Below are 25219 nucleotides of genomic sequence, written 5' to 3' on the forward strand. Positions count from 1 at the left end.
AGTCTTACCTGTCAAAGCTGCTTCTGTTCTCAATGCTTTGTTTCCTGTTATGCCATTGCAATAGATGGAGCTAAACAGAATTAGTAATTGGGAGATGACATTAGACGGTGGAGATAGACGTCACCTTAAGGTTGACTGAGGATTTTAATTATCATTCTATTTATGTTTGTAGGCTCATTGGGATGGTTTGACAGGACGTGTTCTCTTCAATAAAACCAACGGACTCAGAACTGATTTCGACCTGGATGTCATCAGTCTAAAGGAGGACGGTCTGGAGAAGGTGTGTCATTAATTTAATCCCCGGCAGAGATTATTTCAGTCAGCTGGAGTGTAAATAAATAAAGCTGGTAGACTTTGATAGGCGATAACAAGCTTGACACTGAGTTGTCTCAGCAGATTGGAACATGGGATCCTCCAAGCGGTCTGAATATGACAGAGACTCACAAAAGCAAGACGTCCAACATCACCGATTCTCTGGCGAATAAATCCCTGCGTGTATCCACCATACTGGTAGACAAGAAGCACACACAGTCACTGAGATAACAGTGCAAAAACATACATTTCTCAAATCATCACTTCTATTCCAGGAGGAGCCGTATGTGATGTTTAAGAAGTCGGACAAACCTCTGTATGGGAACGACCGTTTCGAGGGCTACTGCATCGACCTCCTGAGGGAGCTCTCCGGGATCCTGGGTTTCCGCTATGAGCTGCGATTAGTGGAAGATGGGAAGTACGGCGCACTGGATGAGAGCACAGGCCAGTGGAATGGCATGGTGCGGGAACTTATGGACCATGTGAGTCAACATTCACCATGGTTAAAGTGAGATGAGAAATGTACGCAGATTCATTTGAAAGAGAACATTTATCGGATAAATTAAATCAAATACAGTTTAGGATTGGTTTAAATATCTGTTCACTTTATAAAGTAAGTCTTTCGAGTTGTTTTTGCTTGAAATTGTGAAAAGCAGTAAAAGTAATTCAGTTCCGTTAGGATCCGGTACAAATGAGGTGGTGTCTAAATTAATGAGACTGAATGGATGTCACTGGAATCTGGCTCCTTCCTTCTGATTTCAGGTGTCTGCAGGATGAAAGGGGTTAAAACATTCATAGAATACTACCTTTAAATATTAGTAGGACTTTAATACAAAAATAGACAGAAATGGCATTAAAGAGCTTCGAACAATGAGAACACTTTTGTCTAACTTGAGACTTTAACATTATTTTCCACTATTAAAAAAACAATAGTCACCACACAACCAAATGTGCCCCCTACAAGAAAAAAACGTTAAAAAAAAAAGACACCAGTAATAATGATGGTGCGAAATAAATGTCATTGTACAAGAGCCACCAATCATAACTATTAGGACAAATGACTAAAAAATACAGATGTGGTTTATACCAGAGCAACAACGTGACACCGGGTGAAGGGACCCGCTGCTGTAAATTCACCTGCTCTCTCTCCTGATTGGCTAACACCTCTTTTATGATTCCCATACGCAATGAAACCTTAGTAAAGCCTCGTAGCACCGAAGAAGGCTAATCTTACATTCGGGGAGGACACAGAGTTAATTCATCAAAGATTAATCTAATCCCAAGATAGTAGCCTTCCTGACTCACCTTTGACACCACGTAAGCGGGCTCAGACATACGACCAGTAATTTCCATAAAATTCTCACCCTTCTATCTGCTAATCTAGCTGAACTAATGACCCTGATTATTTCCTCTCCTCTGTCACGGCTCTTCCTCCTGTACATATTGACCCCACCAGCTGTCGACAGAAATCAGATGTTAATTCGATTTGTTGTCGTGTGATACCTCAGTTCTTTTATTGCTGGACTCTGAACACCTAACCCCACCATTCCGCTCTGCTGGTATTATCTCATTGCAGAAAGCAGATTTGGCAGTCGCTCCTCTGGCCATCACCTACGTCAGAGAGAAGGTCATTGACTTCTCCAAGCCCTTCATGACGCTGGGGATAAGTATCCTGTACCGCAAGCCCAACGGCACCAACCCAGGGGTCTTCTCCTTCCTCAACCCCCTCTCACCCGATATCTGGATGTATATTCTGCTGGCTTGCTTGGGTGTCAGTTGTGTGCTGTTTGTCATAGCCAGGTAACATGCCGACCCTCCCTTTCCATTGCTCCTTTCTTCCTCCGCTTCCTTCTTGATGGAAAAAGCACAGTAGATGTGGTCAACAGGAAAATAGCCGGGCCATGCCAGGTCAAACCTAGCATGTCTGGACTGTGTTGTTTGAAAATGTGGCCAATTAGTCACAGGGATGGTCAGTGTGTCTATAATGTGAATTCTGTAACTACTGTGCCACAATTCCACAGTTATTTTTTATCATTGATTTATTTGCTGGACTTCTCAATTAAATGGCAACCAGCAAAACCACACCATGACTGGACCTACGGATGGAAATATCCAATATAGATCTTTTCTTTTGCTCCAGAGGGGCAGCAGATTCTTCCTGTGTCTGCGGGGCCTGAAGATTTAGCTGAAGCATTGATTTTCTAAAGGGAGTCTGGCATAGAGAAATCACAAGAAACATTTGTTTGACATCATGCTAAAAACCGATCTGTTCACTCTGAAGTGTTTGTTATGGTTGAATCTTCAGAAAATCTTCAGAAACTGGATTTTTTTAGTACCCAGGTAGGGCAGAAATCTGTTTTGTTGCCTCCCAAAATGAGAGTCACTGGTTCGATTCTATGCTCGGTTGGGAATCCATACTGACACAACTGGTTGTATCTCTGGTTGTGAAACCCAATGAGGGTGTGAGTCCTCGTCTCTACACTAAGTGCCCTCCGTGAAACTCCTCGCCGTGGGGAGGCGAGGACGATGAAAAGATGCAGCCAGTGGCTTGTCGGAGGGTGGAGCAATGACCAGCTTAGTGGGGGGAATTGGCAATGGACAGTATGAGAGGAAACATGTGGCACTGTGAAACAATAGCCTGCAAGTTAACAGTTGTGGCCGTTCGTTTTCACTGAGAACAGAGAATGCCTCCCGTGGACAAAATATTCATGCAGAGTTTGTACCGATGAATTTCTTAAAAAGCAACAATTAAGGGAAACTTGATCGCTGCATCGACTCAATCACATTGCTACTCAGTGACAAAAACATTTCTAAAATTAAGCATGAATAGAAAATATTAAGACGATAAAGTATTTTGAAAGACTTATTCATGAGTCTCCCCCTGTTCTTGAACTGACCGTGCAGGAAGCCAGTCCACAGTTTTAGCTGAATTATCTCGCTTGCAATGACAAGCTTTGAAGAGAGGAATAAAGGGGGAACAAATGTTTACTATGATCTCATTCCAGTAAATGAGCTACAACAAAGAAACCAACTGGTATGGTCTTTAAAAGGAGCTGATTCCTCACACTGTCCTGGGCGTATTTTAGCATACATCAGCAACTATAAAACCAACTGCCCATTGTATATCTCTTAATCAGCTGTAAGAAGTGTAAAACGCTGACATTGTGCAAGTACAATTCTCCCAATATCTTGCTGAACCTCCCTCCCAAAGCCCCCCATGATGCATGACTGATGCAGCGAGATGTGTGTGTGTTAACCCCAGGTCTCCTCTACCTCAACTGTGATCCTGAGAGGTTTGGGTTTAATGCACATTTAATCAAATGTTACCGGCTAAATGATCACGAGAGGAAAGCAGCAACTGTCACCTAAGTTAGTTCAGAATATGCAAATTGTACCCTTGTTCCACGGTGGTTCCGGGTAAGTGATTAGCATGCGATGGTACCCATTTTCATCTGGCTGATAAAATGTCCTCGGTACTTTTTATTTCATGATACTTCTCTTGTCTTTGCGCATGCTTTGTGCTTCTTTTGCACGCCATAGCAATAAAAAATGTGACCACAGATGTTCAGAAAAGTTCAAATGTGAAGTGCAGTGTGTGCTGCAGCTGGTTCGCCCATAATTGTGTTATTGATTGCGCAACCACCAATTGATTGGTCAATCCCTGAAATGCAGAGTATATAATTTTCTTTAATCCTCAGCAAATAGAGTGAGCTTGAGCTGTCCTGGGTTTTGCACACTAAAACGTCGCACACTTCAATCTTACCGGGGATTCTTTGAAGCGCTTGCTTCGCTACTTCTATATTACTACTGACAGTAGAATAGATGCATTAAAAGTAAAATTACATTATTATACAGTTTCTTACCTTTTTGCATTTCTTTCACCAAAATATTTCCAAATGCGAATTTGAAGAGGATAATGTTTCACGTTTTCTTCCACTTTATTCATTGCAGTTGGCGCGGTCTCTATGGCAGCACTGGCTTTGCATTCCACTGTTGAGGCAACGTGTCTTCATCACAACTCTGGGCTGTGAACCTCTTCACTTCTGGAGGTTCAGGCAGCTTGAGCACTCTAGAAGAACAAGTCCGAGTTGCTTTTCCCGCCTTCGTACCCTCATTCTCCTCTGCCTGTCTCTTCAGCCTGCTTGCAACATTCCTCTATATCGATAATAGATGGCTAGCTGGTCCATTTCCTGTGGTGTTCCTCCCAGTTGCCTGTGCTATTTTTCAGTGTAGAGAGTTCCCACAGCTCCAGACAAGTGCTGCAGCGGAGTTTTATGTTCTTGTCCTTTTCTTTGACTAACTGAGAGTAATGTAATGTAAAAGCTGATGGCGCCACCATGTCAGCCGTGGTGCACTGACAGGACATACAGAGTGGATCCAGCGATGTCACTGCAAAAATATTACTGAAATTCTATTAGTAATGCCTTGTATTACTATCAGCACTGCCAACAAACATGTTTACATGTAATTACAAGCTTTTAGTGTTGCGGTCCTTGCACCTGAGACGCTGCTCATTTTAACACAACGTCTTCACTTGGCCTGAGAGAAAGACAACAGATCTATAAAGCCAGCCAGAGTAATTGAATCCAACAGACAGTTAATGGAGGCAGCGGCTTGTGTTATTGTAGGTGGGTGAAGGGGAAGAGGAAGAGAGGCGAGGGAGGGAGGGAAGAATCCTTTTAGCATTCTGCGTGCAATTCAATATGTCCCTGGTGCTCGGTGTGAGGAGGTGACCTAATGTCCGCATGTTCCGCATCCTCTTCCTCCTGGTGATCGGTGTGCAGAACACGGCCCACAGGAATATAGCCTAGCTTCAGGCAAAGGTCATACAGAGGAGCCATCCCATCCAACACGTAGAGAACACACATGTAGACACAAAGAGGGACAAACGCAATCCAATCAGGAACGTGCTGTGCTGATCTACACCCACTAGCTGATGTTCAGAACATACAGGATGGTCACTCACAATCAGACGTTCACCCACTCGGCGCCTCGGGCTGCAGCTACATGTATAACATCTGTGAACATACATAAATCATCACAGGAAGTATTTGACTTTGAGATGGTTCTGATTGAGCAAATGCAAATAAAACACAAACACACACCCACACAGCACAAAAGGCACAAACATTCATGTGCCTGCGGCTCGACACACACGGGCATGAATAAAAAACAAAACATTCAAGGCCACACTATAGTTGCCAGTGGTTCCAAGGAGATGCAGCTCATTGACATTCTAGCAAATCAGGCAACTTGATGGCGTTGACAGGAAGAATTATAGTGTGCCGCCAAAGCCTCGTCTGTGCTTCTCAAGGGGACGGCATAGAAAGTAGCTGTAAAGAATATGACAAAAAATGTTTTCACACTCACAATGCTTGTAAAATAAGACCTTTAATTAGGCTGGCGGATCCGCATGTATATCCACATCAGGCTCAGCTGCGCAGCCATAAAACAGATGTCATCTAACATTTGGTTTGGTAAATGCTGCTCGGTGTCTTTTAAACGCAGAATAATATATGTCCCATTGCATCTCTACGAGGCGCAGCTGACAAATGGCATCACATTGCGACGCTCTCTTGCATGTTGGAGAGGAAGCTAAACACTTGATGGGCCCCCTCAACCTACAGCGTCAGCAATGTTCCCTCTATCAACCACTTCAGCACAAACTCAATCAGTTCTCGATGATTAACGCTAACCCAATCACCTTGTGCTATGCTACTTTTGCTAAGATAATTAATGAGAGACATACACAACTGACCTGAAGACGGTGACAATCAGCAGCGGCTGAGGAGAGATATTTATAAGGCGGCAAAGCAATCATGGAAACGAGAAGGTTGTTGGGGAGGGATTGGAGAAAAGAGATAAATGTGTGAAGAGGACAGCTCGCTGTAAGGAGGGAGGGGGAGGACAGAAGAAAGAAAGGGGAGTCCGGTGGCGGCGATGTGAGTGATTGTGATTGAAGTTGCTGGGGAAAAGACGTAAAGGCTCCTGAGTCAGTGAATCCAAATGAGCTCCAAAGATCATCACACGCTGGGACATTATCACCAGTGACAGTGTTATTCCAGCCTATTGATCTGTTCTTACAATAAACTGATGGCATTTGAAAATGCCAATAAGTTGATCTCAGTGAAAGCCTGAATGATTTGCTTTGGTCTCTGCAGAAGCTCCGACCCCGAGGCCACAACACAGGATTCCTCCGCATTCTCTTTGTTCTCGCACACGATGTTTTAAAATTTATCTGCTGTTTAATTCGTTGAAAGGAACACACTGTTCTGCGCTGACATAACTCTCTTTCTCTTTCTCTCTTTCTCTCTCGCTCTCTTTCTCCTTTATAGGTTTAGCCCCTATGAGTGGTACAACCCGCACCCATGCAACCCCGACTCGGATGTAGTGGAAAACAATTTTACGCTGCTCAATAGTTTCTGGTTTGGAGTTGGGGCTCTCATGCAGCAAGGTAGTTGCCTCAGCCTGTGGAGCTGGAGCTCTCTAGATCCCACTGTCTCTCAGGGTTGGGCTGATTTGTTTCATCCGAGCCAGCAGCAACAGAGGGGGACCTCTGGGGGTCCACTGCTAGGAGGACAGGCATTACAATAAATGTATTGTTTTAAATACACACATTGATAATGTTTATTTGAGAAATACCGTAAAATCCTGAATTATATGTTCAAGTCATTTCACTTCTTCCTAAAAGTGTATTTTGTACTCACAAACAGTCGTCTTGAGCTCTCACATACATTTTTTCACTGCTGCATCACTCCTTTGTCGATCCAGAATCCAGAAAGAGCAAGCCGAGTATGTTTAGCTTGGAGCTAATAGCAACTATCTTGACCAACAAGAGAGAAGTGCCCCAAAAGTTCACTTACAACCTCTCAAGTGCATCCTACGAGATTATCCTTGTCTTCTTTACACCTGGAACACTTGCGATGATGCATTCTGTCAGTAACGAGGTTTTAACCAGCGACTTCCTCCATTTTTCTTTGGACATAGACGTACATGTGTGTTAGTTTTCAAGATTCAAATTTAGCTGGTTCAATAGAGACTGAATTAGACTGGGCATGATTTAAAAAAAAAAAAAAGTGTCACAAGGTGAATCCATAAACACTGAACAGCTGAAAAGCCTCTGGTTCTGCGCTCATTCCAGGCATTCGGCGATGAGGGGGACCAGCTGGCGCATTCAGCTGAGCCAGCTTGCTTACACTGAACCAGAAGAGTTAAAAGTTTAACATCGAAGTGTTTGGTTTGATAAAGAGGACATGGATTGCACTCTGTAGTTTTTCCTTCCTCATTTTCCCTTGCTTCTCACTAAATATACACGGCTGGCTCTTTCTGCACCCTAGAGTCAGAAAGAAGCGATCCATAGTGGAAAAACTCAAGACACCTATTTGAGAGTGCTTTAAAGGTAAAAAAAAAAAAAAAAAATTTTTAATTGAGGGGTGAGATACTCTTTTAACGTAGTAACACTGAAGTAAGCCAGGGTCCTCTCCTCTTGCCTTTGGCCCATCAGCACCCAGAGATCAGTGGGGTGTGGAGTCAGGATGTGAGGTTACCTTGGGTACATGACTCTCTGGCCCAAACAGCCTGTCACTTCTCCACTCTGTTTCAAATCATTAATGCTGAATGTGTTTAAAAGTCGATGCTCGATTCATGAAAACACCTTGTTCTTTCGAAATAGCGCGCTTCTTCTTTTTTTATCTGCATTATTTAAAGCACTCGCTCATGTCTGAGATGAAATAAATGAAGCGTGTTTGAAATCCCCCCCCCCCAAAAAAAAATCATTTTCTTTCGAGAGCTCTCTCAAGCGATTTCATCTTGAAGCAAGAGGCGCATCTGCCGCCGCTGAAAAAGTCAAGAGAGTTCTCGAAAACACGTTTGACCGGTTTTAAAGGAACCAATTACATCTTCTTCTTCTTCTTGTTTTGTTTTTTTTAGTTTAGTTTTTGTTGTTGTTTTTGTTTTTTTTACACGATAAAAATAAACCTTTGCAATTGAAAGCAAGATTAGTAGCTGCTGGGGTGAATACATTCTGCAGCTTAACCCTCACTTGTGCCGCCTCCCTAACCTCAGGCTCTGAGCTAATGCCCAAGGCGCTGTCGACTCGAATAGTTGGAGGCATCTGGTGGTTCTTCACCCTCATCATCATTTCCTCCTACACGGCCAACCTGGCAGCCTTCCTCACCGTGGAGAGGATGGAGTCGCCCATTGACTCGGCCGATGACCTAGCTAAGCAAACCAAGATCCTGTACGGTGTGGTAGAGGACGGCGCCACCATGACATTTTTCAAGGTACCTGGTCCGCCACGATGCAGTTTCTAATCAGCGTAATATCAGCGTCGTTAGCCTCAAACGTAAAACTCCTCAACTGTTTTTAATCCATTAATGAATCTGACGTGTAAAGTAACAATCTATTTATATTCTTTATGAGTTCATTATGATTCAGTGAACAACAAGATTTTACAACCTCTGTCAGTTAGAGAAGTCGTCTTTAGTAGGGTATCTTGAGTATAAATTTGGATTTGATTAAATTTGGTGGAAAGCTAAGTAACGAAGTGAGGAATGCCGATTTGTTTTTTTTGAGGTTATCTGGAGATCCTGATACTGTTGGAGGCCATGAGTGGTGGGTATCTAGAAGGGATGTTCTTCTGGACACGTCATAGACAAATTTTGAACAAACATTTGAAAGGAAACAGTTTCCAAACTTCAAGACATCATTTTGATCACATTCAGGATTTGGCATCTTCTTATATAATGGTCAGTATCTCCCAAAATAAAGAAAGGCCACATATTTTTTTTAGATTTTTAGAATCGTTTGAGAGATAATTATGTCGCTCTAATACATTTTTTTTTTGGCAGTTTAAAAAAAAAAAAGAATTTATTTTGATGGTACTATTGTTCATATTTTTGTATCCCCGTAGACTTCTTGGCTCACTTTCTAATTTGTATGTGTTTTATTTGAAGAATCTTAATCCATAAATTAACAAGGAATAAAAGTGGTTGTTAAAAGTGCATCCGTGGGGTGGGTGTTATACCAGAAAGAAGTCACACACGAAAAATGGCCGATTTTTCCACTAAAACAAGAAAGAAAATAGCATAAAAAGGATTTGATTGTTTTTTTAATCAAAAGACTCAACCTTTTATTAAAAAAAAAATTAGAAATCAGCTCCACAAAAAAAAAAAAAAAAAAAAAATTAAATCTCACCTTAATGAAGGCTCAAAGAAATAGAGGTCATATTCCATCAATTAAACCGGCTCTCTTTGATGAAGATAAAATGTTCTGACACTGACTGACTTTATTCATTCTCAGTATTCATGCACTGAAAAGCTGCAGGACTTTATATCATTAAAGCTTTGAGATCATGGAGGGATCAAATGAACATGAAATTGACACATTTCGCATCGACACAACAGTTCGTGTCAACTGTTAAGAACCATTTCACCTAAAATAAGGCAGATTAGAAGATTCAAGAGGTTGCTTTTCGATTATGTGTATCTCAAACACATGAATTCTCAATTCCTGACTGCAGTATTGAATTTATTAGTCTTTTAAAACGAGCCTCTACTAAAAATTGACCTCATAAAAGCGGGAATAAATATGATGAAAACTGAGCATTTGATGCAGGACTCCAAAAACTAAACCAAAAAAAAACAACAACAACAGGTTTTTAGCTCTGAATGTTTCTCTGTCCTTCACAGAAGACCAAGATCTCCACCTATGACAAGATGTGGGAGTTCATGAACAGCAGGAGGCAATCCGTGATGGTCAAAAATGTGGAGGAGGGCATCCAGCGCGTCTTGACCTCGGAGTACGCCTTTCTCATGGAGTCCACCACCATTGAGTTCGTAACGCAACGCAACTGCAACCTCACACAGATTGGAGGTCTCATAGACTCCAAAGCCTACGGAGTGGGAACGCCTATGGGTAAAAGCCTCTGTGTTGACTAATGGCGATTTAAGAGCTTTTTGAGTGGAAAATAAAGGGATAAAAGTTTAGATATGCTTTGAGAAAGTCGAGGTTGACCTTCACTGATGGAGTTTGAAAGGTCTAAAAGGTTCAGTTTAATGAAAATCAAACAGTTGAAGAGGGTGAATTAATGGATAAGTGGAAAAAGTGCCTGCAGCTAAAGAATGAGGTGCTCTTTGAACTTTTACCGAGTGCACGTGTGTGTGTGTGTGTGTGCGCGCGCGCGTGCGTTCACTTGCATGCATGCGTGTGTGCTCTTCAGGCTGAGATGATACTTACTCATACATAGAGGCAAACAACATTCTCAAATATTGGTGTGCCTTTCGCTACCTTTTGATCTCACACATTGCAAAAGATAGTGAGTGGAAGAATCATAGAAAGCAGCCCGAAAATCAATTTATAGCAATTCCCCCTGACTTAGTTGACAATGTCGGAAATGTAGCTGAGCATGAAACCACAACAACAAAGCCCTTCAGTGTGGTTAACGAGCAGTAAGAATTGCTTATTTGTCAAGGTTTTTATCTATTTTTTGCTCCTGTCAAAAATGAGTATTGTGACATTTTAAAGCAGCATTATCTTACGCCGAGGACATAAAACCCACCACAACAGCTCGGAGTTTTCTCTTTATCTGGCATTTTACCAAATAACATCATACATTAGATCTTTTTCTGCTTCCGAGTACAAGTTTTTTTGCATATAAAGTAGTCAGGTGGATCAATGCGTGCCCTGACTGAATGCCGCTGATGGTTGCAATCCCAGTTGTCGTGAAGGTGACGAGACCATCGAGAGCCTTGTGTCCGGTTGTAATGGCCACATCAATCATCAGAGATATGAAGGCCATCCAAATACGGGTGATTAATTCTAGCCATCCACATCTGGACTCGGCTGCATGCTGATGATGATGATGAGCTGCGGGACAGTTATGGATCTGCAGAGATGCTCTGATTGCTGTGGCTATAACAAAACTGAGGAAATATAGTCCCACCGTGGTTTCGCTCGCTCCCTTGACGTGGTTGGACACCTACAGCGGTTCTTTTCTATCGATGTGATGACAGTGTTTTGAATATACAGCTCAAATATATTCCATATATTTAGTTCGGGGAAGAGTGAGGACAGTATTTAAAGGAATGCATTCTTCTAAAGGCTGGACAAACAGATACAAATCCTTCTCTCCTCTCTGTGTACATTAGGGGGCTCCAGCTGACTGCCAGTTAGCTTAGCTGCAGTGAAGGCCAGCGCAGGGGTGAGAGTAAACTGTCTCTAAAGTAAAAGGCACTTTTCTCTCAACTGTCTTTGCCTGGATTAAGAGGGTTGTGTTTAACATTTACTGTGGGGGGGGGGGGGTACAAGATTGGTATTTCATCAAATACACGCTTACAGCTACTTCAGCCTTCCTTCCCGTGTTGCTCCTCACAGCTTCCAAAGCTTGCAGTTCCGCTCTAGTGTATATTCCAGTTCAGCCTGATCAGGTTCGTCCTGAAGTCATGCTCCTTATCTTCTTTTAAAGAATCAGCCCAGATTGGTAGCAGTGTCTCTTACAGTTATCTACAGCTTTTTTTGCTTTCTTGACCAAAATCGGGCTTTTAAGGTGCTGCTTTGAATCACTGCGCCAAGTCAATAAAGTAGTTCCGGCTAAGTGTCCAACTCTAAAACGCTGCTCTGTTCTGCAGACCTTGGTGTCTCACAGGAGTTTGATGCACCACACATGAGAATGCAACTTTATGAGCATTTACTTTCCTATTATTACAGTCGTCAAACCAAAACACCAGTCTTAGAAATTGTCCACATTAAAACAGTAAGAACAGTTTGACGCAATCCTGATTTCAGTGTAGGCGGATAAAGACTTAAATAGAAAGTTGAACTGAAACAAAGACTGAGCAACAACAAGGAGCAGGTGGGAGAACATGAGCGCAGGGAAGGAGCTGATCGGATAAGACGGAACAAGGCCGGATTAACTGCCAAGACACAGGTGATCGTTGCACCCCCGCAAAAAAAAAAGGCGGGAAAGAGAGGGGAAAAACAGCAAACAGATTTCAAAAATAAAATGGAGGTGTAGGCTCAGAAATTACAAGTTACAACTGAAGATCAGCACTTCAGACCAGACCGTGACAGCGTCAGAAGTCTCCTCTTGAAGAGTCTAAGTCTTCGGAATCAAACTTTTGTCCTATTGAACACAATCCAGCTGCTCTTTCCCTGTTGTGCCGTTAAAAATTATGAACCTGTCAGTGCTTGTCTGTTCTCACAAGTCCTGCTCCTTAAATACATCACCTGCACCTATCAACTTAAACTCTGATCGCATTAGTACTCGCGGTTAGACAGTGTGTGAGTGATGGATGTGTTCTGGTTATGATTATCTGTCAGGTAGTGTGTTGCAAACGCGTGCCTGCAAACAGCGTCGCCCGAGACCCTCTCTCCACATCTTCCTCTCGAAGGACCCATCTTATTAGCATTTATCCAAGGCCTGCTTTGTTAGGCCATCATTTATCATTTGAAATATGAAAGGAGCTACAATCAGGGGACCAGGATACTTGATAGATCTTCCATCTTCAGGTGAGGGAGGCATATGCTCCTCACATGTATGCATTCAGAGCAGCGCCTTGTATCCGCGGCAGTGTGGAAGCTGAAAATGTGCACACCGCACACAAAAGTGACACCTGTGTTTGTCCTACTATCACGGTTGTCAGTCTGAATACTTTGAGATGAAAGGATGATGGATGATAATAGATAAATGATAGATGAGTCCACTAACAGGCCAAACAGACAAAGACGTGCTGTACCTGGATTCACTTTATTTTGAGTTTAAACAAACCCCCCCTCCCCGTAGGAAAAAGTTCATAAAATGATTCATACTCTGTCAGCATGAATAGAATTTTTACATTTTACAACTGTTTCATCTATTTTAAGTTGCTGGAAATAAGCAGATGAACCCGAACGCTTGAAATGCAAATGGTGATATACAAGCAGGCCTCATTAATTATGACTTCCATAATCACATAAATACACTAACAAGCTTTAAAAGCAGTTTATAAATGAAACATGAACGCTCACATAAGTGTTAATCTCTTGTGGTTCGATTGGGGCCGAGCGTGTGCGGCGTGGCCACGCTGCTGTGTCACACACACACGGCGATGGGAGTGGGGGGGGGCGGCGGGGGGGGGGGGGGGGGACAAGACCCCGCTCTGCTACTCTGCGCTGATTACTCCTCCTTTGATCACAGCGGCGCTCGCTGCGTCTTAATGCCTTGTCGCTAATTCTGGCCTCCTCCCACTGTCTGTGGATTTGGGTTCTCTTACTCGTCACGGCATTACCGCGTGTGTAAAAAAAAAAAAAAAATACACACTGTCTCAGATATACACATATAAATCCATATATGCCCCCATGTATTATACACCCAGCTGGGTTCTCCCTGTTTATACACTCCATTTTCTGCATGTGAAAGTGAGTGCAAACAGCAGCTAATTCATCAGAATCAACAGCAGCTCTGCCTCTATAAAGCCAAGTCTTTGTTGCCAACTCCCTGTGCATTATAATTCACACTGCAGAGACGAGTGCGGGTTCTGGAATCACTCTGTGAATATAGGGATTAGTGGGATTTGAAGACGGACCCACAGAAAAGTCTGTGCAGCCAACAATAACATGACAGGTTATGATCACACGCAAGCCAGAATGTGTTTTCATACACCCACCAACGCTGTTACTATACTAGTCCTAAATTTTTCCCTTTTTTTTTCTTTTCTGGTATTCGTCTATTATCAACGCCGTATCCCCGTCGCCACAGGCTCTCCATACAGAGACAAGATCACGATAGCCATCCTGCAGCTGCAGGAGGAAGGGAAGCTGCACATGATGAAGGAGAAGTGGTGGAGAGGGAACGGCTGTCCCGAGGAGGAGAGTAAAGAAGCCAGCGCTCTGGGGGTGCAGAACATCGGTGGGATCTTCATCGTGCTGGCAGCAGGACTGGTGCTGTCGGTGTTCGTGGCTGTGGGGGAGGTCCTGTACAAGTCCAAACAGAACGCCCAGCTGGAGAAGGTACAGGAGGCTTGATAGTAGCTGTCCTCCTACTGAAGCAGGGCTTTATTTTTGGGTTTAAAGTTGACTTGGGAGAGAAAAAAAGGCATCAAATTTAAACACAAAACATGCAAAGTCTGCATTTGAAGGAAGATTTTACACTACAACAACCAGTCTTACCAAGTATATCTGTTAAATTTCTTCTCAAACAGTCAACAAAATCACTTCAAAAATTGCAGTAATTTTTTATAGTTCAAAACACCCTATTGGGATTATTTTTCCTTGTGATAAGTGACATGAATGTACCAATCAAACCCGACTCTAGATTGCTCTCCATATAAGATTATATTATCTTAAAACGACCTCCTTTATCTCACTGAGATGTTGCTTCTTACGCGTTCTACATTAAGGATCGTGGTATTTTTAGACAAAAGTACTCGACTGAAGTAGTTTTACAAGGTAAAATCCTTAAAAACTCTGCTGGTTGCGTATTTTTTGATTCGGTTATTATTTCGCAGTGTTTGCGTGTTCACAAGTAAACAATCAAGGGTGCTGTGTGCACTTAAATGACATCGGCTTGCATGAATCACTGTTGAACTGCCGCTAAAAAGGACCGAAAATACGTCACACTTCAAATACCGAGGATTTTTTTTTTTTTTTGGTACATTTCCAGGAAGAGGTTCTCATGAAACATTCACATGATACTGCACGCAAACCTGCATAATTTTTTTTCATGCATAATCCGGAATGAAGATGGTTGTTAAAACGCTGTGGTTCAAACAGCTTTAAAAATCCAGTTCATCAGGATATGTTTGAGTTCAAATACAAATATAGAAATAATTAAGAATATCTGCACTCGGCCCGAAGGCTCGCGTGGGTTTTATGAAGTTGGAGCGTGTTCCGCTTTCTGTTACTGTTCTAGCTGCACCATTCACCCCTGCGCTGATGTTTGGAGGTAATCATAAAAGTCCTTTTCTTTTTTTTCTCGCGTGTTTTAAATATCTACAGAATTAGGGCGGCGATGGGTTGGGTGTGTTGCTTTTTTTTTTTCTTTTTTCTTTTTTTTTTGCAATAATGATTAATTTCTGGCTTTCTTATTTTCTTTTACTTTTTTTTTTTTTTCTTTCCACGAGCCACATATGTTTCACAGCACATCCACGCTATCATTAATCAAGCGCTGCGAGACTGGGTCACAATGTTCAGATAATTCCAAATGCCACCGTATCTAGGCTGCCGAGGTGCTGGTAATTTACTGGCTGACAACAAGCCTGTCCCCCTCTATTTTCTCTACCTGCCAACCTCTTCCAACACAACATCAGCAGCCTTTGAACACCCACCACCCACCTGAAACCCCCCAACTCCACCTCCTCATTTTCCTTCCTTTCCCAATCACTCAAATCCATATCCCTGCTTATTGTTTTTCACCCCTCCTGCCCTTCTCTTCTTTTGTAATCCATCAGCCCCCCCCCACCCCACCCCCACCCACCCGAGTAAAAATATCTCATTCGTACACCAAACCAAGATATGTAAAAATTAAGGAGGAGGGCAAGGGGGGGGGGGGGGAGGGATACCTGCATGGTGCAAAAGCCACCTACAAATATCCATCCCACACACCTACGCAACAAACAGAAAATAATAGCTTCATGCTTTAGTGCTTCCTCTTCATTTATATCTTCTTTCCTCCCACACTCTCTAAGAATTTGAATTAGATTCAGCATAATTGGAAAGTGAATTTATTGGAATTTATCTTGGCGACGTCGCCGCGCAAGCATATTGATATTTTTACAGGATTTCACACCACATACGTAACGCAGAGACAACAGGACCCTCTTTTTTTGGGGGGGGGGAGGGTAAAAGTTACGTAACATGTCGGTCAGTAAGAGAGGATCGATGTTTTAAAAGTAGAGGTTTTCTTTTCTTTTTTTAGTTTTAACACTCAGCGTGTTGGGTTTTTTTTGGGGGGGGATGTTTTTTGAACCTTTAATTACAAGATTTGGATTATTGCCCTGAGGGTTTTAGTTACCGAAAAAGCATTCAGAGGCTCGTTCTAACTGAAAAGGTCTTAAATAATCATTTTATTTATAGAGCAAAACAGCGGTTAGCACGCGCCTCGGCAAGCGGATGAATACAAGCACACAGGGAAAACAACTACAAACACAGACAAGAAAATAAAAGCGAAAATAAGAGATTAAAAAAATTGGTTTGTGAGAAACAATTTGAATTTGAAGCTCTTTACAAAATATTTGATTAGAATTATAATGGTTGTCTCTTACCAAGCTCCCCGAGGGGGGCACGGGGGAGAGGAAGAAAAAAAAAGGATCCTGTACTTTTAGGAGATCCTGCAGAGTCTTAAGCAGCATCTCGTGACACTTCTTACTTACCGGATCTTAAGTTCAGCAAGATCCCGCTAAACGTTTTCACGTCGAGTGAAAAAAAGCCATTTGAGAAAAACGCAGTACAATGTTTATTTTCAACCGTCTGTATTTTTCTTTTCTCAACCATGCCCCCTCCGGGATGCCGTAGGTTCTCCAAGCTCATCTGACTCGACTGATTTGTCCCAAAATGATCTCACGTTGGTTTTGTGATGTGTTCTTGTTTGCCTTATGATTATTAACCCAAAAAAAAAAAAAAAAAACATTGTACAAAATAAGTTGGCTTGAATCAGTGCTGAGCCCAAATCTCTGCTTTTTCCAAATGTTTCCAAAAAATAAAATCAGAGGTTGCTTATTGGGGAAAATAAAAAGAAAACTGCAGGTACGGGGAAACAAATCAAACGGTGCTGGTAGAGAGACAGTCGGTCGTATAACTCTGCAAATCACCTGAAAATTTACAACAACAACAACAAAAAAAAAAGGGAGGAACAAAAGTTTTGGTCTGGAACAACGAGAAGAGAATTGGGAATCACTGGGAATGGATGCAAAAATAAAATCCAAAAAGGATTTCACAAATGCAGCTAAATTCCAGACATCCGCAACCAAACGTCACAAATCTGGACACAACTGAGCAGGGGACCCACCTGATGCGTCAGTTAAAATTAGAACGCTAGATTCCAAATATGTGGTGTGGAAGTTTGAAGGACGGGATTGTTTAGGAGGAAGGAGAAGATGCGAATGAACAGGGTTGGGACATCGACCTGCTTTAGCTCGTCTCTCACTGGTCTCCATCTTTCTTACAGTGTGTTCCACCTGTAACTCTCAGGCTTACAGTCGCACCGCTGCTATGGTCATGATGACGAAATGACCAGGGCAGCATTGAATAGCCTATCTGTTCAATTGTAGTTGTGGAAAAATTGCCGGGTAACCTGGAATCCAAGAGACTTTTGATGTGTTCAGACTACCGCGTCACCTCAGAAACACTGAGATGAGATGAAAGCGCACAAACTGCGCCCGTCTTCACTGTAATTGCCTGCGTTTGCTGCAGATTTGTGTCTCGCACTTCGAAACGTGCTGTCACCGCACGCAAAAACTCAACAAAGTGGCTTTTTTCATGGATGATGGTCCAAATAATGTTTCCTCTTAGGTGCTTAGAATATTTAGTGATACACGTTTTTGTTGCGTGTTTGAGGAACGTGTGTCAACAGTGAACCTCCGCACAGGACGTTCTCACGGGGCACGCTGGAAAGAGACATCGCCGCGAAAAAAATGCGACGTCAAGAGTTCACGGTTCTTCTCCCCCCGCACTAGTTTGACAGCTCTAACTTCTCTCCCTCGGTCTCTCTCTCTCTCTCTCTCTATTTCTCTATCTCTCGCTCTCTCTCTCTGCAGCGATCATTCTGCAGCGCCATGATGGATGAGCTGCGGGTGTCTCTGAAGTGCCAACGCCGTCTCAAACAGAAGCCGCAGCCGCCCGTCATTGTTAAAACAGAGGAAGTTATTAACATGCACACGTTCAACGACAGGAGACTCCCAGGAAAGGAAACCATGGCGTAAAATACTGAACGCGGACACGCCCCCTCGGAGGGGTAGATGGGTTGAAACTAATGAACAGACTCCTTTTGAACCCACTTGCTTATGTAGACAGATGTTTCCTGTGGAAATATAGATACCTGAGCAGTGTCACACCTCACTGTGATGTTCACTTTCTGAAGGGAGCTGCAACGACTCATCGCTTTATGTTGATAAATGTAAGTTGGGACAAATAAATAAGTCTTTTCCTCACTAGAAGTGGGACAAACATGGACACACACTCGTCAGACACTCAGCCGTGCAGGAGGGAACCTCTTATTGTGACCGTAACACCAGATGTAGTTTTTTCTGTTGATGTCTTATACCTCCATATGTGTGTGTGTGTGTGTGTGTGTGTGTGTGTGTGTGTGTGTGTCCCTCCCCCTTCAGTGGTTTCAGTTTCTTTAAGATGATTTGGACAAACACTAACAAAGGGAACGGTAGTTTAAAAAGGAAAAAAAATTGATTAAAAAAAAAAACCACAAAAAAAAAACAAGTGCCAAATGGTTTACTATGAACTGGTGTGTAAAAGTGATATGCCGACCTTCATTGTTTTCTTCTGTATTGTCTTTCTTGTGCCAAAGTTCTGCCATTTTTAAAGAGATCATTATGTTCCAAGCCTCTACAAGCAGTGTAAACTCTCAAGACTCCCATTCACCCTTCCAATTTGTCTGCAGTTTTCTCTCTATCACCTGTTGTTCGAATGCAGGATTTCTACAAAAATGTTTGTTTTTGTACAAGAACAAGAAGTTTTGTAGTACTTTGTATCATAGTAGCCCCCCCCCCCCCCCCCCCCCCCCTCCTCCTATATGTAGCAGATACCAACTTGGCCCTCAAACTCTGACGACTGGTGGCTCCGGGGCTTCAAACTCTGCTGTGTAGGGTTCGTCTCTCTCATTGATCGGAGATTTTCTTTTTTCTTTTGTTTGCATTCATGTCTGGAGACGATGCAGTGGATTTGATGTGAATCTCATTTTTATTTTTTTTTCTAACAATCATCATCCAGCGCTGTGAAAGCTCTTTTGAAAAGAAAAAGTGAGTGACTCATTTGAAAAAATTTGAAGATGCTCCTGTAGCTTACGTAGCTACGGTGACTCACCAAAGGATGACACAGTGAAACGCTGCGTTGAAGATCATCAGGGGAGCTCCGTTTTAATCCTGGTGGGAGAAAAAAAACTTCACGTCACCTCAGAGGGACTGCTTTTCGAAACTGTTTAACAGCGCTGCAGTGCTGAGGAGGAAATTAACTGTTTAAGCTTCATATTTTTAAAGCGGATAAAGTTGTTTCTTGAATTTACGCAAAACTAGTTTTAGTTTACATTCAACATGAACTGAGTTGACATGACATGACATGTATAGAAACAGATATTTCCATTTCGACCTGCAGGCAATCTAGAGTCTCCAGTTCATTCATCAAGCGGTGGTTTTGAGGCCGGAGCGCCCGGAGAGAACCCACACGCACGCGGGGAGAACGTTTAAATACAGCCGGCCAACAGATTGACCAGGAGCTTCTCCCTGAGAGGCCGTAGTGCCAACCGCCGGTATCATTAGCTGTACCAGGCTTCCATCTCTACGTGAAGCGACTCTTTTTAAAGTTGTCAAATAAGAAATGTGGATTAGATGCATTTCCATCAAGTGGTTGACAAAAAAAAAAAAAAAAAATTTAAAATAGTTTTCCCGTAAGAAGCAGTATAGGTAACGTACCCTCATGTGGCTGTAGTGGAATGTAGATAAAGTAGAGGTTACAAACCACAGGCAAAACAAGTGGTTGCCCCGGCAATTCATATTTTATTATGCATATTTTTTACGATTTGATGAAGCCAAGGAAACCTGTGGTCTGTCCCTGTGTCCGCTTCCGGTCCGCCTGGTGGATCCTGCCAGTAGCATGTGCCTGTCTCAAAGACTGAGACACACAAGTCACACCGCCGGTAAAGTTAAAGTGCAAATGGCTCCTTAAATCCATGAGGTGGACATCAGTCCGCGTGTATGTGTTGTACTCGTCAATAGCCATGTTGTCGCGTGTTATGGGAAAACCAGAAAGACAACGTCAGCATAAAACAGTGTTTGCTACATCAGAAGCAAAATCCTTTTCATTTTTTTTTTCTCTTTTAGTTGCCTAAGTCAAAAACCACCTCAAGCAAGTGTTAAAAACTTTTTTGTAAGTTAGAAGCTTTATTTTGGGCAAATTTTGGCATTTTGGAAGCGATACGTCAAAATGTTCATTGAAACACAGTGAGGGAAACCAAGTTAATAAAGAAAAGAAATCGCTGTGTAAGAATAAAGGAAAGGCTCCCGGCGCCTCATGTGTTTGTTTCATAGAACATTCTGGGATTCGCCCTTAAAAAAAAATTTGGTAAAGGGAAGAGACTTTCAAAAATACCGGAAAAATACATGAAATTACAGATGGCGGGTGAAAAAGAATCTCTATTAATCTCTTTCTCTGAGGAAGAAGAATCCCAGTACACTTCTTTGCATTTCCTTCAAGAACAAAAGGTCCTTTCCAGTTGTGCTACGCTAGCAGTAACTAGGCTAACCACTTCAGGAGCCGCCATGGTTGTTTTGAATGAACAGTCTCACTGTTGTCGCACCTAAGCAAGACTAGCATTTCCTGAAATGACGCTGATTGGTTGTTCGCATGTAACCTCAAGCCTGACGAGATCCACGTGTGGATCCGCCATCTCTGGACGTCCGGATGTGCACGTAAATATGGAAATCTGAGCCGGAAAACTCCATCCGCCTGCAAAGATCGTGTGATCCGGTTTAAAAAAAAGAAAGAAAAAAAAGCTCCAGAGCATCTCTGAACTGGACTTTTTGTTGTTGTTGTTAAAGCGGCTGATTTATCCAACCATGGTCTCCAGACATTCGCTCACTAGTTTCATGAGTCCGTGCCATGTTGTGAGATGACAGGTTGCTTCATTACTGCCCCGTCCTCTCTTTCACCCCAGTTGAGTCAGTCCAGGGATTTGAGAGTCTCACACACACACACACACACACACACACACACACACACACACACACACACACACTAGGACCAACCGACCCTCTGCTATACATGAAGAGAGACACTCAATGACTGAAAACATTCTAAAAACAAAGAGAGAGAGAGAGCGAGGGAGAGGGGGGAACTCGCTCTGTTGCTTGTTTCTTCCACGCAGATAGATCTATAGTGGTGCAAGATTGGGGGATTGATCCGTCCAAAGGCTTGAACCGTGCTGTTGAAAACAAATATGAGCTCATGGAATTTGACATAGAGGCAAAGTTTTACAAATAATGTCATTAAAAATGTCATAATTGTACTTTTGCTTTGTTATTCTTACGAGTGAAATATGGGTGTGGCGGTGCATCGTCGAGCACAATGAGGAGCATTAGCATTATTCTGAAATGCCAGGCTCTTCTAATGGATTAAATGCCCAAAGATTTGATTTGTATCATCTAAATGAATACTTTAAGTAATTGCTAAATTGTTAATCAAATCAGGATTGTTTAGGGGAGCCATTTCTCTGGTGTTGTGCACCGCTACCGTCTGTCCGCCGAGCAGGGCTGTCAGTCGCGTTCTCTGACCACAGGAGTTTCTAAAATATCGTCCCCTTCTTAAGATAATTGCCTGAGTCGTTTTTTTTTTTTTTACTTTGTTTGACTTTTTTTTGGGGGGGCCTAAAACAACACCTCGTGATATCTTCAGTTTTTGGTGTTTTCTGAAAAACTTCAGAAAAAAAAAAAGGACTCAGGAGAGAGAAGGCGGCGATATAGAATATTCAGAGAGATGCACGGGAGACCGCACAAAAAAAAAAAAACGAGCCAGAGGAATGTTCCATGCCATTTTTTATTTTTTATTGTTATTTCCCTCCCACGTACGGCGGGCGGCCAGACAGCTCCTGACAAGGTTTTCTGAGAGTAATGATGTCTCTGCAGCCTAAGCTCTGCCCGCCACAAACACAAATGGCCACAAATGTCTGCCCGCTAGATTGACATGCAAGGTCAGAGCTTTCAGCAGGGACCATTTAGCGTGTCACACTTATTTCCATCATATTACATCCTCTCCCTTCGTTTTTTTTCTTCTTCTTCTTCTAACTAAGTGGTCTTTGGGAAGATATTCTTGGATAACATCTTGTTCATGAGACAATTAATGGCTGAGATGGTGTTGTGGAGGGTTTCTGAATGTGACTTTGCTTCGATAATATAGATATTAAAGGAGAAGATCGACTGCCGGGAAAGGTTTGGAGGAACAGGAGGAGGAAATGGAATCTCTGCTCATTTCCCAGAGATTTTAATAATTCAAGATTTCAGATTAGGAATGATGAGAGCTTATTTTGGCTTTTCTTTAGGAAGAAAAAAAAAAGTTGGCATTACGCACGGTAAAGAATCGCCTAAGAGCAACGTGCACTTCAAATGCAAATTACTGCAGCTGGGATACAAAAGACTTCATCCTGGGGGAGTTCTGTAGCTGCTTCGCCAAACAGTCAAGCAATGTCAAAATTAATCTGATTAATTACATTTTTTCTAATTACCTAATCTAGTCTAATTACATGTTTTCATTTTGGCTCGTGACACACATTTAAAACATTCAAATTCAAATAATTGTTTTAATGTGTGAATAAATTCAAACATAGACTTCATAGCGTGACATGTATTCTATTATTCTTATCATCGTCCATCGTTCAGAGCATTTCTTCACCGCTCGTAGGCGATGGCGGCCATGGCGATCAGAAACGGGAGCGTCTCTGCAGAGCGTCTCAGGCCACAAACATACAACAGGGCAGCGTTTTTCGTCCGCTTGCATCATTGTTTTCTAAAAGCACTGAGGTGTCCAGTAACACACGGGGGGGCGTCTTCGTTTGATTTCCGCCAGATGAGACGCAGCAAAAGAGGATCCGCTCACAGCTTTGCATTAGCGAGCTAAAAGAGCCGTTAATGGAATGAATTTTTCTATAAGGAATCGTTGCTGTCGGCTGAAGAACTTGATAAATCGTCACTCACCCGCCGAGCAATGTATCGTTTCAGAATCGGAACTCGATCCGTTTGGTCTGAGAAAATTTAGAAAGTGCAGACGAGTCATTTTTGAAGTTATACATCTTCATTCAAATTCGGTTTAGATTATCATCAGGATGAGTCTGTCAGGATCCGTGTGGCTGATTTCCAGTTCAGTAAATAAAGATGGCAAGACTTGATCAGTGTTCCAGCTCTGTTCTTCCATTTTGACGTTCATGTCATTCACCAGGAACCCTGGAACACTCTAACGTGTTGAATAGTCCGCTTAAATTTGCAAACCAAATTGAAATAACTGAGCAAATTATGTGAACCACGATGAAAATGTTGATGCGCTGAAAACTTAAAGCGGTAAATCTCCTCCTGCATCAATTCTTTGTGACTCCAGAACGCAGAGGGAGCCAGCGACGTCTATTTAGCTTGAGGCTAACGCTAACAAACAAAAACCGCTCCGAAATGTCCATTTATAAAACCCCCAAGCGCATCGTCAGTAATCAGTCGCTCAGTAATCCACAAACATTTTAATCTGAGCGAAAAACAAACGGTAAAACTTCTTGTAGAGAGTTTGCAAAATGGAAAAATATCCCCGTGAGCTCTAGAGGCGTATTTGTGAGTATTTGAAAGGCAAAAAACAAAAACAAAAAAACAACACATTTTGAGTGGTGTGTCATTTCAATTCATACTGTTAAATGTAACACGTTATAAGAGTGAAAACAATGATTTTGAATTGTAAATCACTTGTTGCCAAAATCAAATATTTCTAGTTCTCAGAAAGAGCTAACAGTTCTACTTTCTGCTGTCAGACAGAAAAAGAAATGAGAGCGTTTCAAATCTTTTCCCTCGCTTTTGCCTCCAGTCTGGCAGCGTTGCCTGTGTATATAGTTTGATGATTTGTTACTATCAACAAAGCAAGTAGCAATCTCAGCTGCAGGATTCCGCCTTCTGGTCGATAATTCTCCTTCTGTAGATGTCTCGGGTCTAAAAAGGACTCCTTTCTGCAGAGTGCGGCATGTTTTCATATAGGATCCTGGAGACGTGCATTGAAGGAGGGAGGTGCTGCTGGCCCACGGATGAAAATTGATGATTTGGTCTGGATTTGAATTTTACCCAGCGGTGACATGTGTCTGGTCAAAGATAGCACAAGAGGGCGAACTGGAAGAACCACCGGTCCAACACGTAGAAATCAAATGGTCTTACTGGAGAGAGGTGATTTTCTCCAGACAAACGCGAGCCCTGAAAACAGCTTTCATTTCGAAGAAGTCATCGTTCTACGTCACGTGGCAATACAATTAGCTGTGTGTGTGTGTGTGTGTGTGTGTGTGTGTGTGTGTGTGTGTGTTTGTCTCCCAGTGGCAGATGTTGTGTTGTGGTGGGTGGCAGCTGCAGAATGGAGGAGCACCTCTTAAGTGATTCGCCCTGCTCCTGGCGTCTATGTTACCCCATGAGTCTTACACTGACAATGTTTTCATTTTTATTTCCTTTATGTGTAACTAGGATGGCGCCTGACAGCTCTGTCAGAAAAATGACAGCGGCGGGTAATATCTTAGAGAGAGGGTGAGAGAAACTAATGGGAAGTTTGCAGGCTATTTCATTTCCATGGCTTGTTTCTACCCTGTGTGTGTGTGTGTGTGGGGGGGGGGGGGAATAAATAAATAAAGCTGTGGGCAAATATATAAATCACTTTCCTTTTTTTTCTTTTTTTTTTGGTGTTGACAATGTTGCAAATGAGATCGCTTTCTGATTACATCTGCAGAATCTTCTGTTCGGGGAGGGTGGTGGTGGTGTGTGTGTGTGTGTGTGTGTGTGTGTGTGAGAGAGAGAGAGAGAGAGAGAGAGAGAGAGAGAGAGATGGGGGGTGTCACTGTCCAATAGCACTCTTGTTCCTCACCAAAATCCTCCGAATGTTCTCTCTCTTTCCACCCGCCCCCCCCCCCCCCCACCCCTGCCCTCCACCCTTATCTTCCTTTGAGTCATACACACTGTTGATTCCCACTCAGGAGGAATACATCAAG

General features: G+C 42.6%; 1 protein-coding gene across 6 annotated transcripts in view; it reads left to right on the forward strand.

Annotated features, from left to right (window-relative positions):
• The window catches only part of LOC147242880 (glutamate receptor ionotropic, kainate 2-like), a 67949-nt gene extending 46035 nt beyond the window's left edge, over positions 1-21914 (forward strand). For 3 of the 6 annotated variants that reach the window (XM_086189834.1, XM_086189839.1, XM_086189838.1), the window contains 9 exons: positions 173-280; positions 397-510; positions 588-794; positions 1889-2112; positions 6648-6766; positions 8377-8594; positions 10002-10227; positions 14048-14298; positions 18042-21911. In XM_086189834.1, the coding sequence (XP_086045960.1) occupies positions 173-280; positions 397-510; positions 588-794; positions 1889-2112; positions 6648-6766; positions 8377-8594; positions 10002-10227; positions 14048-14298; positions 18042-18206 (1632 nt within the window). In that variant the 3' untranslated portion in view covers positions 18207-21911. Of the gene's footprint in view, positions 1-172; positions 281-396; positions 511-587; positions 795-1888; positions 2113-6647; positions 6767-8376; positions 8595-10001; positions 10228-14047; positions 14299-18041 lie in introns of all 6 variants that reach the window. The other 3 variants (XM_086189836.1, XM_086189835.1, XM_086189837.1) reach the window with 3 other exon arrangements.
• Positions 21915-25219: the final 3305 nt, after the last annotated feature.

This window comes from Aulostomus chinensis, chromosome 20 (genome assembly GCF_037954235.1).
Source record: "Aulostomus chinensis isolate RoL2024-O1b breed Wild chromosome 20, RoL_Achi_v1.0, whole genome shotgun sequence".
NCBI lineage: Eukaryota > Metazoa > Chordata > Actinopteri > Syngnathiformes > Aulostomidae > Aulostomus > Aulostomus chinensis.